We start from the raw sequence: 19,207 nt of genomic DNA on the forward strand, positions 1-19,207 counted from the left end.
AGAGTAATGGCAAACCTTTTCAAGATTGAGTGCCCAAACTACAAACCTCACACTGCATGTGAGCCCCACTCCTTGTCCCAGACAGGGAAGGGAGGTCCCATTGGGCTGCTGGGCAGAGGGGTGGGTCATGTAAGAAATGTCCTCATGTGAAGAGGGGGAAGGGAGCAGCCCCTTCCTATATGCTCCAGCATGCTCTAGCACAGGTGCCATAGGTTTGCTAAGACAGGTCTAGGACATCCCTCTATAATACTGACCCCTTTTATTTTGATGAGGGTTCTAGCCCTGACAATCTTTATTCCCTTCTCAGCTATGTTTCTTGCTTACTCTAATACCATGTACCTGAATATGTACCCTCATATCCATCCCACTTTCCACCTCTCTTCTGATTTGCTTTGTCCCATTAGATTATTAGCTCTTTGAGGTCAGGGACTACCTTTTTGTTTATATTTGAATCTCAAGCACTTGGCACATAGTAAGCACTTAGATGTTTATTGCCTTGTCTTGCTTGCCTTCCTTGGCTCAACTTTTCAAGTTCCTGATGAGGGTTTGGATCTAAACAACACAACTGTGGGCTTGCTCCCTGGAATAAGCTCTAATAGAATCCTGGACTCATCCACAATCACCTAGCTGGAAGGCTCAGACAGAAATGAAGGCTCCCCTTTGGACTATGTTACTTGCCCTTGTTATTCCCCTACAGGCTTCAGATGAGGCAGGGGACCGAATCTGAGACCCAGCTCTATTCCTAGTCAAAGCCACAGAGTTATCACTCCCTCCTCTTTCTGTTCTTTGCCAGCCCCATCTCAGGCATCCACTCTTTGCCCTTAATTGCCAGTCCTAGGCACAGGACTCCCACTACTCATGAGAACAAGTCCCCTATTCAATATACTCTGAATCTAGAAATCAATTCTGGGGTATGAGCAAGTGCACTACCTGTTCTCACAATTTCAGGGCCCCCTTTGCTAGATCCAGGCCCTCTTTTAACTCTGTTGCCCAGTTGTAGGACCTCATTCACTGTCAATGCTAGAAGGCTCCCTGTGGTGCTCTCTCTCCGTCAGACTCTGTCCTGTGTCCACAGCCTCTCTAGGCTGACCAGGGTTAGAAAAATTATTCCCAGTGATATTCTCTGGGTTATATGATCAGGATCTGATCCTCCCCAGCCTAATCTGTTTTCTAGATCTTTGTGGAATAATTGTGAAGGACCAGGAGATTCTGGGCTACAGGGCTTCATTCTACGCTGTCATCTTGGCTCATCTCCCACAAGGGGCCTTTGCGTTGGCTGGCTACCTCGTCCTGCCTGGAAGGCTTTTCCAACACACTTCAGACTCTTTAATTTCTTTGGCTTTCTTCAAGATTTAGCTCAAATCTCACCTCTGCAAGAAGCCCTTTCCAGTCTCTCTCTGCAAACCAGCCCTGCTGGACCCTTACTCAGGGATGATTTCCCATCCACACTAGGGATATCGTGTATCTACTTATGTATACGTCCTCTCCTTTAGAACAGGCGTTTGGGGAGCGTAGAGGGGATGCCTTTGCCTTTTCTTTTGTCTCCCCGGAGCATGCCATTAGGAAGCACTCCGTGTTTGACCCTACCTACCCGGATCTTTCAGCCTTCTTCGTTTTACAGAGCTGGCTAAAACTAGGAGTAGGCTATGAATGCAGATAGCAGGAAGAAGAGAGAGATGGGGGTCAATTCTGGGAGGAAGGAAAGACGCCAGAGAGGCAAATAAGCGGGGTCAAAGATACCCAGTTTCACAATTTTGTTTAGGGCCAGGCATGCACTCGCCAGGTTTATTGGTAAGTTCTTAGTAAATCCTCTAGTGCTCTCCACGTGAGTCTCATCAAAATTGCTTGGGTGGCCTGTCACAGATCCATAGTTCATCTTTTCCGATTCAGGGCCGGTAATCCTGAGCCAAGGTGCACGTTTGTATTAGCCCATGGTGAGGCTGTGACCTGTGGTTGCATGCTGGCTTTTCTTACTGCCTATAAGATGTTAACGAAGTGTGAAGTTCCTGCCCACCTTCCCTGTTCCTGCCCTTTGCTTCCTATTACGGGCTGGCCTTTGCCACAGCAAGTCACTGGGCCTCGCTGGGCTATGATAAGGTTCTGGGCTGGGAAATGAGGATGTTGGACTCGCTGCTTTTAAAAAAAGTCCCTCTCAGGGCTAGTCCTAAGCTCGGTGAATCGCGCTCTGAGCTGGAACAACTACCCTTGGAACAACTACCCTCTCCAGTTCTAACATTCTCATCACTCCCCAGCTCCTAAGAGTCTCGGGCAGCACCTGATCACCTCAGGACAAGACACAACCCCCTCTTTCAGTCTTGTGCAATGGAATCTCCTGGTGACCAGAGGCTGCCTTTCACAGTGCATCCTCAGCACACAGTGCTTTGTATAGAAGCACAGAGTAAATTCTTCTTGAATTCAAGTGATTTAAAGGGCCCTTGACGACTTCTCTTACCTACCAAGTACCCTCTGACTCCAGGCAACTTTTCCGCACTATCTCCTATCACTCCTCCTCCTCCTGCACTATATATTCAGGCTCAACTTACACTTGGCTCTCTATAATTTCTCTAAAGTAGGAACTCTTCATTCCTTCAAGACCCAACTCTGATGCCTCCTCCAGAAAGCCTTCCTTGATGGCCCTCTTTATATTCCCATCTCGAGTGAAAGTGTTATCTGCTCAGATCCTTCACATCCCATTGCCCTAGCTTCTCCTTTGAATCAATGTTGTCCCTCATAGGTCTTCACCATAACCCACCCCACTCACATTCCATGGCAAGTATTTGAACCAGGATCAGGGACATATTGGCATCTGCTTTGAAGTCACAGGACCAGATGAGACCACCAAGGGGAAAGAAGATGGAAGAACTGGGAGGACACAGCTTGTGGACATTCCCACACTGAAAAAGTAGGGGTAGGTTGGACTATATTATCTCCAAAGCTGTTTCCCACTCTCAATCTCTCATCCTATGATATTTAATTAGAGATATCCTGCAGGCAATTGGAGAGGTACAATGAATATATGATGTGTAAATATATATATATATATGTATACACAAACATATACATTTGTATTTGACATACATATATATTCAAGCACAGAATAAATGAATCCAAGAGGGAAGATGGCTAAGAAAACAATATAAAGTCCAAGACAGATCCTTGAGAGACAGTCATATTTAAGGGGAAAGAGAAAGAGAAGTTGCAAACAGGAAGAGTCTGAGATGTTGGAGAACTATGAAAACTTAAATTTCACAGAAACCAGAAGATGGTCCAATATTAATTGCTATAGAAGGTGCAAAGAGTATTGAGGTATATAGGGGATAGGAGCAGAGGAATGGCATTTAATAAGATCAATGACCTTGAAGAGAACTTTTAGTTTAGTGGAAGGGATGAAAAGTTTGGTTTCTAGAAGTGGAATGTTAGGATCGAGGGAAAAGTTTCAGATTTTTTTAGAACACTAGAGATCTGAAGAGGAGACAACAGAGACTGAAGATTCAAAAAGAATGAAATGCTCCCCCAAAGAAAGACCACAAGGGGGGTGGGTACTCCAACTAATATAGGGCAAAAAGGACAAATATAAGGTATCTGTTAAGACCTAAATTTTCTCTTAATTGATTCTGTCCCTTTAAGAGTCACAGGTTTGAATTCTGAGCCCTTAGTTCAGCAAAAGTTGTAATAAATGACCTTTATGTTGGCACTAATTGATGAGGACTTGACTGGTGCCAGGCATGGAAAGTCCTGCCAAGGATCACAGGCAGGGCTCCTTCCAGTAAAAGGCAGGAGCTTTGGCAGCAGTCAGTTAGAAAGGATCATTACTATTGTAAATCATAATAAGCTGATTATTGCCGCACTTGTTCTTAAAATAAAATTTCCCAAGGCTATTCCAGCTGGGTTGTGAGTTGCAATAGCCATTCTGAGAGTTCTTTATTAGCAACAATAATCCACTACACCCTTTCGGCACCTTAGTCTCAAAAATCTCTCATTTTACCCATGATGATTGTCATGGTATGCTTTTCTTACAACATATCAAGATTTAGAGAGGACCTTTCAAAAATTGCTTTCTAGTGGTCTGTGAAATCTAAGGTCCATTGAATATAAGCTTAGAATCTAAACTTTGGCAACTTCTATTAAAACAAGCCATCTCTAATCCCAAATTGCAGCAGCAGCTCGAATTCCTCCAGCTGAGGCCTCTTGTGAGCCAGTTCTGCCTTTGGGGCCAAGTTAACATTTGTGTCAGTGTTTCCATTATAAAATAAAATTTTTTTTTTCCAAGAGCATATAACTCAGATGTAAGTCTCGCTCACAGCCATGAACTTGGCCATCAGAGTTCAGTTGACAAGTCATTTTTATTCCCTTTTGAATGCAGGGGCATTTTTATTCTGGTGAACACAACATTTAAAAAGCTTTGTGGGGAGGGCAGCTAGATGGCTCTGTGGATTGAGGGTCAGGCCTAGAGACAGGAGGTCCTAGGTTCAAATCTGGCCTCAGACACTTTAGTTGGAAAACTGATCATGAAGATGAAAAGCTCCCAAGAAAAATTGCCACATTAGACCTCTGCTGCTCCAATCTTTAGCTGCTTTAGCACTTCCTCCCATTCCACCAGTTAGTAAGACAGCACTATAGAAGTGTGCTCAGTGAACCTGAAACATGGACTAGGGTTCTGACTCAGTAGCATTCTATTCTTTTAAAATTTTAGAATGCTGAAACAATGTGTTAAAATACTTAAAGCATCACTATGAGACTTAGAGATAAGGACTTGACTTGTGATTTCACTGATACAGAAAGCTCCTAAATTAGCAAACTTCCTCCAACATGCAGGTCTGCATGATCGCCATCTCTGCAACTAATTGTTTTAGAGATTTGCCCAGTACATTGAGAGGTCAAGTGTCTTTTCCCAGGTCACACAGCCAATATGAATCCAAGACTGGACTTGAACTCCCAGGTCTTCCTGAATTCAAAAACAGAACTGAACCCAGGTATGCCATGCATACTGTCTCTCAAGGTTCTATTAACCTAATTAGTTAAGTATATCACAACTGAATAATTGTTCTATTTTTTAAAAGAAACAAGAAGTTTTTCACTGTATGTAAGTGAATGCAGGTGGTTAAAGAGCCACCATTATAAGACAGAAATGAGAAGTCACCAAATCACAGTACAATGTAGGCTAGCCCAATTCTGAAAATCCTTAGTAACACTTTTTAATATACAAGAATCAAAAGTACAGCAGTTTTACAATGTAGGAAAATTTAATACATACTATATAAACAACATATTTACATCAGAAATCACTAGGACAGTGGCATTTTTCACAAATATAAATTAATATTAATTACTGTTTTAGTTAACAGGTCTTAAAAGTCCACAATTTTACAAGAAAGAGAAACTGTCTGTCCCCACACTACTGGGGGCAAATGGACTACAGCCGTCTGGATCGTTGGCACGGATCTCCTACCTTGATCACGGTAAGATCTCAGACAGTCAGAAGCTCCACGTGTACTGGGCACTGGGTCAACAATTCTTGTTGACCATAGGTTTTGGTCTGTAGAATTTCTGGGTCATAGTGTAAATTCATAACTGAATCAGGTTTGCACCACACTTCCTGATGCAAAATTTCAGACATCAGGCTAGAATGTACTTAACTTTAAAATGCAGCAAGAGGTGAGAAGTTTTCACTTTTCCCATTAAAAGGCTTAAGGAATGACTGATTAGAGGGTAAGGTGGAAATATGGAAGGTAGGAGGAAGGAAGAGCAGAAAGATATTGCCATTGATCCTCACAGAGTGCTCAGCTGTTTCCCTTTTGTAACTTCAAATGCTTTAAAAGTTTTAGTTTTTGGTTTTACATTATCACTGAAGGCTGTTATCATTTCAGCTACTATTACTTTCTGTTTACATTCAAATACTGTTTTTAATGGGTGTGATGCTACCTTTCTTTCTCTCTAGCATCATTGCCAAAGAAATCTCTCCACATCTCTCTAATCTGGAGTGCTGAGAACTCCTGAGGTTCCTATGGCAATTCCTCTTTTCTCCAGAGACATAACTTCCATTCATGCATTATTTCTTTTTGTTTTCTTTAAATAGACTATTTTGTCACAATGATTTTGATTTTGAAGAAGGAAACACCTTTCTCCTTACCCCCTCTTGGACATAGTTCAGATGCCAAACATGTATAAGTGTATTTGGGATACTGTAGTTTACACAATCGATTTAACACTGATCTGGCCAGTATTGCCTTTTGCTACATTTTATGGCACTAAAAAACTTGACAAAAACATTTCATGAATGTGAAAAATGTGAAGTTGTTTTTTCGTCATGATGAGACATCTTTGTGCATAACATTCCTTGCCTAACTAGTTCAATGAAATCAAATATTGGTGAATATCAAAAAGTATATTCTCCAACTATCCACCCATACCTTCATTAAAGACTACTGAAAGCTGTAGGAAAACCCATAATCTGAATTCCCAAAGGGGGAAAATACACCAGGGCTCAATCCCTCACCAGCCCACCATTCTATTAGCTGAGATTAAAAGGAGCTTCCTTAACACTTTCTGGTTTGCCTTGAACAAGACAAACATGTGGATGGTGCCAAAACTATTAGCAAAGCTAAAGTTTTTTTTGTTTCCACAGCACTTTGTGGCTGATAAAAGGGACAGAACATTTCCCAATTTTCTCAGTTATATCTGCTCTGAATCCTCAATAGGATTATTTCTGACATGTGCAATATACCTTTGGGTGCTTGGCCCCAATGCTTCCACTATGGAAGTCCAAGCTAAAGAACCAAAAGCACCACAGGGGTAAAAAAAAAATTTAAAAAAGAAAAAGTGCCCACCAAAAATTGCTGCATAGCCAACTGCAGAAGCTTCTGAATTATCTGTGCCTCCCATGATGTCCTGGATCACTGGCTGTTTCCACAATATGCTTAGCATGGATCAATGGACCACGAAACCATTTCTGCTTAAGTGGCATTAAACAACGGAGGCATTTCTTGGGAGTGTCTTTAATAGTTGCCCATAAGCATGGCAAATAAGTGATGATATTTTCTCAAGAGATCCACAAGGCATTTCAAGGAACTTAAACTCCTAGAGTATCCCAAAAGAACAGGAGCCCAAATAATCATACTTATATGTACCACTTCTGATCTTGGTTCTTTACATCTGGTAGGCTTGAATTTATTATTACCAAGTTTCATTGCGTATTCTAGTCAAATATCCTCTCTTCAACTAGTTATGACTTTGGACACTAGCGTATTTAAGAATACTGATGAACTAGGGCTTAAAATGAATAAAAATGATTGCCCTAGCCTTTCCAAGGTGGGCATAACATTTTGTCCCTCTACCACATCAACTATCCCCTCCTCTTGCCATTGTGATTCAACTCAACTTTCTGAATTAAACTTATGTGGTTCCTTTTTTCCAAATGCCTTCTTTATTGGCTATAAATCCCAATGGGTATCTTCTGCTATTATCCTGAATGCAACTAAAACACAACTGCAATGATCTCAAGCCAGCCTGCAGCTAACCCTTGTCTTTATCTGACCAGCTGGTTATTAGTAGATATGATTCTTCGTGAGTTCCACCTCTTTTAATATGTGCAAAAGGAATCAAAATCTAAATACAGATGTCAGACTATTAAAATACTGAAAGCCTCTCTTATTTATTAGCACTGCTAAGTACCTCACAATGTGAAGCCCATTCAGAATCTACAGCCCAGCCTCATATGCTAGCTAGCACCAAATGTTCAGTGAGCCATTTTACTGGGTGAATCACAGATACCTCATTAGGGATTCAAGATTTCTGTCCTTTGCCTTCCCTCTTTTACCTCCCTCCCCCCTTCAAAAAATAAAATCCAAGTTAATTCCAATGTCACAGCACTGAAGTTCAGTCACAGTAGTCAGTTTTCCCCATGCTGGAGGTAAACAATAAGACTACAGGAAACCAAACCTTTGAAATGTACAAAGACAATGTGGGAAAATTAGTGTAGAATGGATAGAGAGAGCTGTACCAGCGTCACTACCCTCAGTTCTTACCCTCCCTTCCTGGGTGGGCGATACCTAAATCTATTGCTCCTACATTTCTTCTAAGGACATGTTGAGAGCTCATTTAGTCATCTGAAGGGCTCATCTGCTCACCTTCAAATACTATCATGCCAGAATGAAATCAGACTTGTTTTTTCCCCATCAGCAGCATCCATCATATAATAGTGAATCAAATCAAGCACTGTTCATTAATTCCTAAGCAGCAATCATTCATTCCCTCCCCTGACCAAATCAGAGTAAGGAAATACTGCACCTAGTTGTAAAAAACAACAACCAAAAAAGGGAAGAAAAAAAAACAGTTACAAATCCAACCAATTCTTGTTCTTCCTTAAATGAAGGGTAATAACCCCACAAAAGCCCAGAGACAAAAATGACACCTCTTTCCTTCTGGCAGCATGGAAGGACTGGAAATAGAATGAAAATGGAAACTATGGCAGGAGTGTAAGGGTGGTAACCAAAATCAAATCTTGACCAGAACTAACATGTAGGAGAAGCCCTCCCCACTCCCTGAAGTCCTCCTTCAGCCAGTGAGGTGGCAGCAGCAGCATGTTCGGAGTCTCCAGTTACTCATTTTGATAACTGGTTCCCTTTTGGATCAGACCAAAAATCATCAGATGCTTGCTCACTCTTGTTCTCCTCCTTTTTGACCTTGGATTTATGTTTTCCGAACATTCCAGTTATAATCTGGGTTGTTTTTTTGTTCTAGTGACCTATCTAGGGGAGATCTGTGATCCAAGGGGGACTTTGAATCATGAGGAGATTTCTGAGATGGTGGTGATCGAGGGTCTGTTACTACAGGGTGTGGAGGGGGTAGTGGCTGTTTGTAGTCTCCCGATTTGTCTGTGTGGAAAGATCGGTAATGGTCTGAAGGTCCCTGGCCATGGTAACCCATAGGGGGACGATGATCAGACATTCTCCGGAAATCTTGCTGGTGGTAATTTTGAGGCCTGAACTCATCAGATCTTCGTCGTTTTGAGTCATGATGATGTCTGCAAATCAAGACCCAACAATGTTAGAACCAAGGAGAAACAGGTAGTCAGGCTTGACCATCCCTTCATCTATCCCCTCACTCCTCTCTATATGCAATCTCACATTCAAGAACAATTCTGTAGTTACATACCACTGACTGCCACAGGTACAAAAAAAGCACCTTTCAGAATTTGTAAAAGCAGTGCTACTTTGAAACAAACTGGCCAGGGAAAGAAAGGTGTGTCCTAGCTGTGCAACCCTGGGCAAGTTATCTATCCCCCACTGCCTAGCCTTTACAACTCTTCTGCCTTGAAACCAATACCCAGTACTGATTCTAATTCTGATTGAAGGTAAGGAGAAAAAAGAAAGAGAGGAAGGGAGGAAGAGAGGGAGGAAGGAACAGCAAGCCAAATAGGGACCAGCTTTCTTATCACTAATTTGTTCACAAATTCAGAAGTCTAAAACCCCACTAACTCTGTGAAATCAAATCAGTCTTATTTTATTTTGGCATGATAAGATTTAAAGGTGGGCAGGAAGCAGCTGGAGAGCTCATGACAGAGAGAACTGCCTTGGAATTAGAAGACCTTGGCTCAGCCCACAATTCCCTCACCTATAAAATGGAGTAGGATTAGATATACCCAAGGTCTTTCCAGCTCTAACACTTTATGATTCTATTCTTTTACCTAAACAAGCTTTGTGGTCTTAAGAGCCATATAGAACCATAGACAATAAGAGTCAGAATGGACCCAGAGATCACCTAGTCCAATCCTCTATAATACAGTCTGAGAACCCTGATGGGGATAGATAGCTAGAACATAGCATGCCAAATTTTGCTGTCTTTTTCCACTACTGATCAAAAAAGAACATTATGTTCTTTACAATCTGCTGCTTTTCAGGTAGTAGAACTTGTTCTATGGACCACTATATGATAGGGATAGAAACAAAAGAATTAGTAACTACATATTTGCATAAATTCCAATAAAATTTGAACTTACAGGTTTATTCCCTTTTTCCTCTAAGGAAAAAAAAACTGTCCTGTTTTAGTAGCCTATGGTCCTTACTTTGCATTCCTTTGTGTTAAGGCTATTATCATAAAGCTGGGACAATTCAAAAATAATAACCTAAACTAATATACTGTTGGTGGGCTTTGAATTGGATCAACAAATCTGGGAAATAATTGGGAATCCCTCCCCCACCCCCAACTTACCAAAATTGAAAAACCCTTTGACCCTAGAGATTCCATTACTGGACACATTCTCTCAAGGAGATCAAAAACCGAAAGAAAAGGGGAGGAGAAGGGGGGTTAAAAAGGACTCACATATATCAATATAGCAGCTTTTTTTATGTCAGCAAAAAGAAAAAAGTTGAGCACCCATCAATTAAGAAATGGCTAAATAAATTGGAATGTGGAACATATATGAAATGAAATATTATAATTCTGTAAGAATCAAAAGGTACAAAGAATTTGGAGAAATGTGATAACACTGGTATGAATTAATATAGAGAAAATGGAAAACAATATACAGAGGAACTACATCTATGTTGAAAAGAATAAATTAATGAAAGTGAGCAACAGATAATTATGATATCTTCACTCCAGAGAAGATGTGAGGCAATTCAGCAATTGACTTCTGTTAGAGCAGTGAAGGGACTATGGAGGTAGAAAAAGTTAAGACTTTGGTCAGGGGTGTCAAGTAGGTTTGCTTAAATACTTTTTTTTTCCCTTTTGTCATGAGGGAAGGGGGAGGGATAGAACATACTATATGAAAATGACTGTGATATAAAAACAAGTGACATTTTTAAAAACCTTAAATAACAAGAAAAAAAGTTACTCAGATAGAATCTTTCATAGCCCTAAAGTTCACCAGCCATACTTCCTTCAAAGTTCTAAATAACGTATCTTACCTGATACATCTATCTCTGATGACTACTGTATCTAGTCATCTGGTATCTCCCTGTACCACTTACCTGGCATTTGTAAGAGGCTACTATTCTTTACTTTTTTTTTTTGATGATCATCTCTTCTCTTAAATATAAAGTCTAGGGGCTTACAAAATTTCTATATTCCTAGTGCATTCTAGCTATAACAATAGATTCTGATCATTAAAGTACTTTCTAGTTCAGATACCTAGACTTAGAAAAGCATTTTTTACATTTATATAATGAACTCACAGCTTGGTAAATGCACCAATAAAAATAATTTTAACATTCTCATATTATACACATTGAATTTTAAGTATAGAAAAATAATCTCCCCTCAGTTTTTTGCCCTTATTAAATGCAAACTTATATTCCCTCAATACCTGTCATAATAATCTCTGTGTCCCCGATGGTCTCGATCACTGCTATACGGGTCATATGGCCTCTTGCGTGACAGGTTGTTTGGACGGTAATTACCAGAACGATGAGGTTCACCATGAGAGCGCCTGTCCCCATAGTGGTGATCCTTATACCAGTGCTGCTCATACTGATGATGCCGATCTCCACCCCAGAGCTGGTTGCTGTTGCCACCATAATTGAATTTTCTCTCTCTTTGCCAGTCTCCTCGGTCTATAGGGAAAATAATACCAATTTGGTGACAATGGCAAGTAATGATTGGTCTGCCTTTGTCTTTGTCCAAAGCAAAGTTCTGGCATATTCCACATGAATAATATTAAGTCTACTCTTCTTAGAACTCTCTATTTGTTATTTACAGAGCAACTATATCTGTCTTAAATTCCTCTTCCCAGAGTTTTAAAAATAATACTGAAGTAAGCCTAAGACCTCACACTCTCTAACCTTAGGAACAGTTTCTGCTTCATTTTATTTATCTACCTATCTTGAGATTATGGAAAGAGTGGTGAAATGTCATTTCACTTATGTCTTGATTCAAAGGAAATCATGATGTATTTGGGTGGTATTATTCAGTTATTTTTGTGAATTTTGCTACTTATAATTGAGAATCTTAATGAACAAAGACTTTTATGCCTCTGGACTAAATAATAGAAACTAAAAAAAGTCTGTAAGATTTTAGAAATCTAACCCACAATAGCTTTTTCTTCTTCTTGTTAACTTTGTATGGAAATGAAAGTTTTTTCCCCCTATTGGTTTTGTGATACTGAAACTTTTTGGGGACTATAAGAAACAATTTCCAAGAATTATTTCAGAGGCAGCTAGGTGGCTCAGTGGATAGAGAACTGAACCTGGAGGTAGGAAGTCCTAGGTTCAAATTGGCCTCAGACACTTCCTAGTTGTGTGACCCTAGGCAAGTCACTAAAACCCAATTGCCTAGCTGTTACCACTCTTCTCCCTTGGAACTAATACTTAGTTATCAATTCTAAGACAAAAGGTGAGAGTTAAAAAAAAATTCCATGTCTGTACAAGCACATTTTCCTTTTATGGTTATTGATTACAAAATGATTTATAGAAATTTTAATTCAATTCATAGAAGCACTCCTTATGTTAATCCTTAGATGCTAAATAACTTATCTTCTAACCTCTATTCTGGCAAAGGATTTCTGGATATGAACTCAAGAGTAAGTCGAGAAATATAGCTTTAATGGTACAATCCATTGTTCTAAATAAAGTCACTCTGTATCATGACAAATCCAAGAATAAAATTATTTTTTTCTTAAATTGACACATATTAAAAAAAGAAATATAATTTTACTAAGAAATAAGCCTGGAAAAGGAGAACATTATACACAGAGACAGACACACTGTGGTAAAATCGAATGTAATGGACTTCTCTACTAGTAACAATGCAATGATCCAGGACAACTATGAGGGACATATGAGAAAGAACACTATCCACATTCAGAGGAAGAACTGTGGGAGTAGAAACACACAAGAAAAACAACTGCCTGATCACATTGGAGGATGGGGATATAATTAAGGACATTGACTCAAAATGAGCACCTTAGTGCAAATATCAATAATATGTAAATAGGTCTTGATCAATGGCACATGTAAAACCCAGTGGAATTGTGTGTTGGCTATCAGAGGGGGTGGGAACAGGGGAGGGATAGAAAATGAATCCTATAACCATGAGAAAATGCTCTAAATTAATTAATTAATTAATTAGCGGTTTAAATTTTTAAAAAAAGGGATATAAGCCTGGCAAAGCTATACTTATGACTTATATCATGCAGGTAGGTAGACAATGGAAAGAGTGCTGGGTTGGGAGTCAGACCTTGGTTGATATCTAGTCTTAGACACTTAACAGCTGTGTGACCTGAGGCAAGTCTGTTTGCTTCAGTTCCTTAACTGTAAAATGGGGATCAAATGAGATAATATTTGTAAAGTACTTGGAACAGTGCTAGCTGGTTATGTGCCAAACACATTTATCTGATACTCAAAAACCTATAATTACTGGCCTCTGCTTTAACTAAAAATAAAGTATTTTGCATTGTATTTAACTAACTTCTCTAACCAGGTTACATGAGGATGAACAAAAACCAGCTTTACTTCTTTCAAAACTATTCTAACCTGGGGGCAGGTGGGTAGCTCAGTGGAGTGAGAGTCAGGCCTAGAGACAGGAGGTCCTAGGTTCAAACCCGGCCTCAGCCACTTCCCAGCTGTGTGACCCTGGGCAAGTCACTTGACCCCCATTGCCCACCCTTACCACTCTTCCACCTAAGAGACAATACACCGAAGTACAAGGGTTAAAAAAAAAAAAAACAACTCTTCTAACCTTCCTCAGAGTTAACCACTCAGAGGAAAGCAGTAATATGTATAAGGCAATAATGCAATCTGATGATTGCCTCCAAAGTATTCTACCTCTATTATTCAGTACTCTGAAATTACCTTAGCTTTTTCTTCCCATCTCTTCCTGTTCCCTTTCCCTCCTAAACCTCTTTTTCACTCACACCTTTACTTCCAGGTATTCCACCCATGTTCCTTACTCTCTAAGTTCATTCCCCCTACTCTAATCTCTCTTTTAGTCTTGCCCCTACAGCAACTAGTTCAAACACACAGTATATAGGCCACCCTGGAATCTAATGCTTCTTAGTCCTACTGAATGACAAGTCTTTCAGAAATCTTTCAGAAAATCTTTCAGAAATGACTCTAATGCACATTCCAGTGGCTGCTTCAAATTTTTTTTCCTCTTCCCTCAAGTTCCTGAAGAGGGTCCCAAAACTGTGCAAACTAGATTCACTGCACATCTATGAATTAATTGTTACCTCATCTATTCTGAGCCAAACTAGCTGATCCTGAAGAATCAGTGTCTGAAAAATCAAAGATCCTGGACAGACTCAGACCCCTAAGAAAGGACAAAACACTTGACACAAAGACAATTATGAAGATGAAGGTCAGTGCAGAAACTAAGGTGATCCAGGTAGAGACCCAGCAGAGCCTACCGCCCCATCTAGGAGTGCAGCAATGGCCCTGGCAAAGTCTCAATTAAGGAATTAAAGATGGAAAGATGCATAAACAGAAGGCAATACCCACAATTATAAAAAGTTATTATAGGTCTAAAAATATCCAAAAATTTAACCTAGAAGTTGAATAACCACTTTCTCCTTTTGAACTCTATTACCCTAGTAATCTTCCTGACTTGAGTGCTACATCAATATACTAAATAATCACCATCTTCCTGTTCTTTAAGTCTGAAGGTCTTCCAAGGCTGGTCCTGGTCCCTATTCTCTATCTTGTCTATGCTCTCTCCTTTGCTGACCACATCAACTCCATAGGGACCATTATTTTCTCTAAGTAGTTGATTTTCAAATCTATATACCCAGCAATAATTTCTCTCCTGAATTTCAGGGTTGTATTTTATTAACTGCCTTCTAAATATCTCTAGCTGAATAACCTATTAGCATGTCATATTCAATATGTCCCCTAACATTCCCTCTTTCTTTTTTTGACACCAGCCTTCTAATCACCCAAGTTAGTCACCTTGCAGTCACCCTAGACCAGCATTGGTGAACCTTTTAGAGATCACAGGACCAAACTATACCTTTAAGTTGCCTATGAGCCTCCCCACATTACCCCAGACAAGGGAGGGAGGAAGTGCTCGCATTGGGCAGCTGGATAGGGGGGTGGGACATGCAAAGAATGTCCTCAGGTAAGGTGGAGGAGAGGGGAGCAACTCTCTCTGGCACACCAGGGCACATGTGCCATGCCTTCACCAACATGGCCCTAGACTCTTTCCTCCTCCCCTCCCCCAACCAATATTGTCCAGTAACTCATAGAATGTTGTCTATTCTAGCTCTATAGCTTTCAAAGCTCTCCTTTTCTCTCCAGGCTCAAATACAAAATCCTCCTACAGTGTTCAAAGTCTGACTTAACCTAGCTCTCCCTATTCCTGCCTTTCCAGTCTTCCCATACTTTCCATGTATTCTTCAGTCCAGTGGCTCCTTTCCATGTATTCTTCAATCCAGTGGCATTGGCCTTCCTGTACCATGAACAAGAAATTCCATCTCTCAACTCAGGGAATTTTTTTCTGGTAGTCCCCCATGCCTGGAACACTCTCCCTCTTCATCTCTCCTGTCCTGGGTTCGCTGGCATCCTTGAAGTTCCAACTAAAGTCCTATCTTCTACAAGAATACTTTTCCAACCCCTCCTAATCTAGTGAATTCTCTTGTTTAACTATTTCCTATCTATCGTGTATATAGTTTGTATTTGTTTGCTTGTTGACTTCCCCTTTAAATTGTGAACTCTTTGAGGGCAGGGACTGTCTTTCTGCCACTTTTTGCATCCTCACTATTTAGCTCATAGCCTAGAATGTTGTTCATCCTTCATTTTTGAAGAGGGCATGTTAACTGACTTACACAGATAAAAGCTTTCAACGCCTGGACTATTACCAACTGGTCGTCTTACCTCTAATTGATCCCCACTCCAATCTATCCACAACACAGTTGCAGAATTACTATACCTAAAACATTGATCTGATCATATCACTAGCCAAAATCAATCTTAAGTGGCTTCCTATTGCCTCAGGGTAAGGTACAAAATTCTACCCTTGGCATTAAAAGATCCCATAAGTCAAAAAAGAAAAATAGATGACTTGGGGGAAGAGATAGAGATTGGTTCTGTTCTGAGGACTAAGAGATGAAAAAGAAGGTGGGGTAAAAAGAACACACAAGTATAGAAAGAAGTGGAGGAGTGAAACTGGCTAATTCTCTTAACTGACTGGAGTGTGTGAGGAAAAGAAGAGTATACAAACACTGGAGAAGTCAGGGGAAGGGGTATCAGATGAACATCACTCTTCTCTGAAACAAAGAGACTTTCACATACATACACAGAGATGCAGAAATAAATCAAACTCAACAGGGAAACTACTGGAAATAGGATGCAAGGGGTTAAGAGAGCAGGTAATACTGAGAAGGGAATAGCTGTATGCAAAATAAACTTCCACATCTTGTAAGGAAAGTTAAAAAGAAAGAACTTTGATCCAAGAACTAACAGTTTTGAAGGATTTAAGAACTCCAATAAATGCAATGGCCAACCTATATCCAAAAGACCTATGTTGAAGCATGTTACCCACCTCCTGACAAAGAAGTAATGAAATGATTCAAAATATGGGAAGCTATATATATTCTCAGATGGGTCACTGTGTGGATATGTTTTGCCTGACTAATGATTATTTGTTACAGGAGATTTTTCCCACTCAATTTTTGGAGGGAAGAAAATAAGATAGAAAAGATAGTAGCAACAGCAATGCAAAAAAAAGGTGTATGTATGGGGGTTCACTGGAACATTTTTTTTAAATGAGCAGAAGGGAAAAAAATACACACACACATACACACACACACACACAAAAGCAGTATGAAAGATTCATGATTTCATATACAATCCTCTTTTTGTGAAAAAAATAAAAACAATGTCCTCCATAATCTGGTTCACATTTACCTTTCCATCTTTACTCCCTTTGTTCACTCTTTGTACTAGTCAAATTAGACTGTTCCAACTCTCTTGCATATGACATATGATATGTTGATTTGGGCTCTTTAGCTAGGATAACGCTTGTATTCTGACTGCGATTTCTCCCTTCCCAAAACAAGCTTGGAAACTGCTTTAGGAAGGTACTTTAAACTTTATATTGAACAAGTAGGATAAGGGTAAAGGACTGTGGTATAGGAGACTCTATTCTAATGGTTACTAATGAAATCTCAACTGCTGGAAGATGAAGAATCAATGTAGCTTCCCTCTGGTTCAGCCTGGCCAGGACTAAACCAGAGTAGGTAAACTGCTGGGATATCTTTGACTTCTTCTTCAATAGATCTTCAGCCTTAAAGTTGAGTTATTTCCACCCTTTCCACCCTCTTCTTCGTCTCCTGCCCACTTCCCGGATCCCTCCCGGGCCCTGGGAAACCTAGATATCTAGATGATGAAACTCCTAATATCTAGGGGCAGTAGACACCAAGGTGGTTGTCAGGTACAGGTTGGAACGGTATCTCAAGTACAGGAAGAGTTTGCAAAGAGATGTTTGCACCCTCTCACTCCAAGACCAGGATCCACCAATCTCCAGCCTCAGCACAGGTCAAAGACCCAGAATCCCTTCTCAGGATTCTCAACTGCCCTCCTCCTGCCTTTCGCATGACTTCCCTGGGAACATTCCATCCAACTGACTTATTTGTCAATCAAAGGTGATCTTCAAGCTCCCAGAGATTCAATATAACACATATCACCTTTTCCTTTTGCACAAACCCATCCCAAGCCCCACCTTATGTCTGTAATATACTTCCTCTTCAACTCCGTATCAAGTAACTCCGTTTAGCTCACAACTCCTACATGAGGCTTTTTCTGATCTCCTCAGTTATTAGCTCTGAATCTTAGTTGAAATTACTTTACATTTTTTAAAGACTTTGTTTGACTTAAGTACATACCTCTATTCCCTCAGGAAGCTCCTTGGTGGTAGGAACTATTTGGTTTTTGTATTTTCAGCCTCCATACCTAGCATGCCACCATGAAACTTGTACATGAAGAATGATACCACCTTAGTACAGGGAAACACTCTATCTATATCTAGCCACCTGGATCAAATTCTTATGAAAAGTTTTTAAGGGAATACTTTTCAAGCACTCAAGAAGGATGTATAGCCAAGATTCAGTTACTGGCATAAAAGAATGTAAATAATTCTTAAATTGGGATCTCATCTAAAAACTACATTGAAGGACCTACCTGCATTACTGAAATGTCTCTTGTTGGGGTGACCATAGTTATCTCGCTGGTGCCCATGCATCTGTGGTCCATGGGCAGGAGGCAAATGCAGCTTCTGAGAGTGAAGGTTGTGAGGCGTATGAGATTGAGACATCAAAGAATCTCGGCTTGAGCCTGAAGGTTCTGGACGAAATGGTTTTTTACTTCCAGACATATCATCTTTCTTCTTTTGCTCCTGAAAGGGTATAAAACAGAAAACCTTCAAAAATTAAGATATGGACAACTCCACTGGGTAAATGAATTTTGCTCACTTATTACCATACCCTGCCTTGCAGTAATCTATACACTGTGGTTTTATAAAGCATGTATAAACCCCCCATATTTCATTTCAAGTCTGACCTGCTATTCTAATAATGGTATAACTGTCATCATAATTCTGATCTGCAAGGACACTTCCAGTGGTTTCTATCTGCTATAACCCCAAAGAGAAAAGTCTTTGAATTCCTACATTTAGGTATGGTCATGTAACTTATGGAACAGGGGTCAGCAATGTATGGCTTTCGCGCCATATCTGGCTCTTTTGAGGGCCAGATATGGCTCTTTCTGCAGGAGCCATAAAGTCAACCGAGGCACAGTAACTAACAGTTTACGCATGACATCATGTGTCACGTGATACATCACGTGATCCTTTTGGTACCACGACTATCTTCTAAGATAGAAGGCTCTCTCATTGATATTGCCATGTGAGACAAATCCTGGTCTTTAGTTCGGCTTGGTAGGTGTGCTGTGTGTTCCTCCTTCTGCCCTCTTTTTACTCTTTCCACACCTTTACTGACATCTTGGGGTTCTGTATAGTGATTGATCACTTTTGTCTACATTCTCTACCCCTCTGCCTCTGATTTACATGGCTTTATCTCAGTGCATTCATGGGGTCTGCACTCCCTATTTGTGGGATTGTTATTGTTTTTAACTTTTCTACCTGCTCTTAAAGGGGAACTAGAGTCAGATTACATCTTTACATATGCTTCATTAGTGAGAAGCATTTCTCCCCAGTAGTTGTTTCATTTAATACAGAATGATTGAGTAGGCAGCACTGATAAACACCTGTACCAGGAAATGTG

General features: G+C 40.2%; 1 protein-coding gene across 1 annotated transcript in view; it reads right to left on the reverse strand.

Annotated features, from left to right (window-relative positions):
* Positions 1–8,302: 8,302 nt before the first annotated feature.
* Positions 8,303–19,207, reverse strand: part of CHD2 (chromodomain helicase DNA binding protein 2) — a 133,997-nt gene continuing 123,092 nt past the window's right edge. Inside the window, exons 37-39 of the mRNA XM_044665431.1 lie at positions 18,108–18,321; positions 11,306–11,552; positions 8,303–9,022 (exon numbers count right to left, since the gene is read on the reverse strand). Coding sequence (XP_044521366.1) covers positions 8,689–9,022; positions 11,306–11,552; positions 18,108–18,321 — 795 coding nt within the window. The 3' untranslated portion in view covers positions 8,303–8,688. The remainder of the gene's footprint in view (positions 9,023–11,305; positions 11,553–18,107; positions 18,322–19,207) is intronic.

Source organism: Gracilinanus agilis, chromosome 2 (genome assembly GCF_016433145.1).
Source record: "Gracilinanus agilis isolate LMUSP501 chromosome 2, AgileGrace, whole genome shotgun sequence".
Taxonomy (NCBI): Eukaryota; Metazoa; Chordata; class Mammalia; order Didelphimorphia; family Didelphidae; genus Gracilinanus; species Gracilinanus agilis.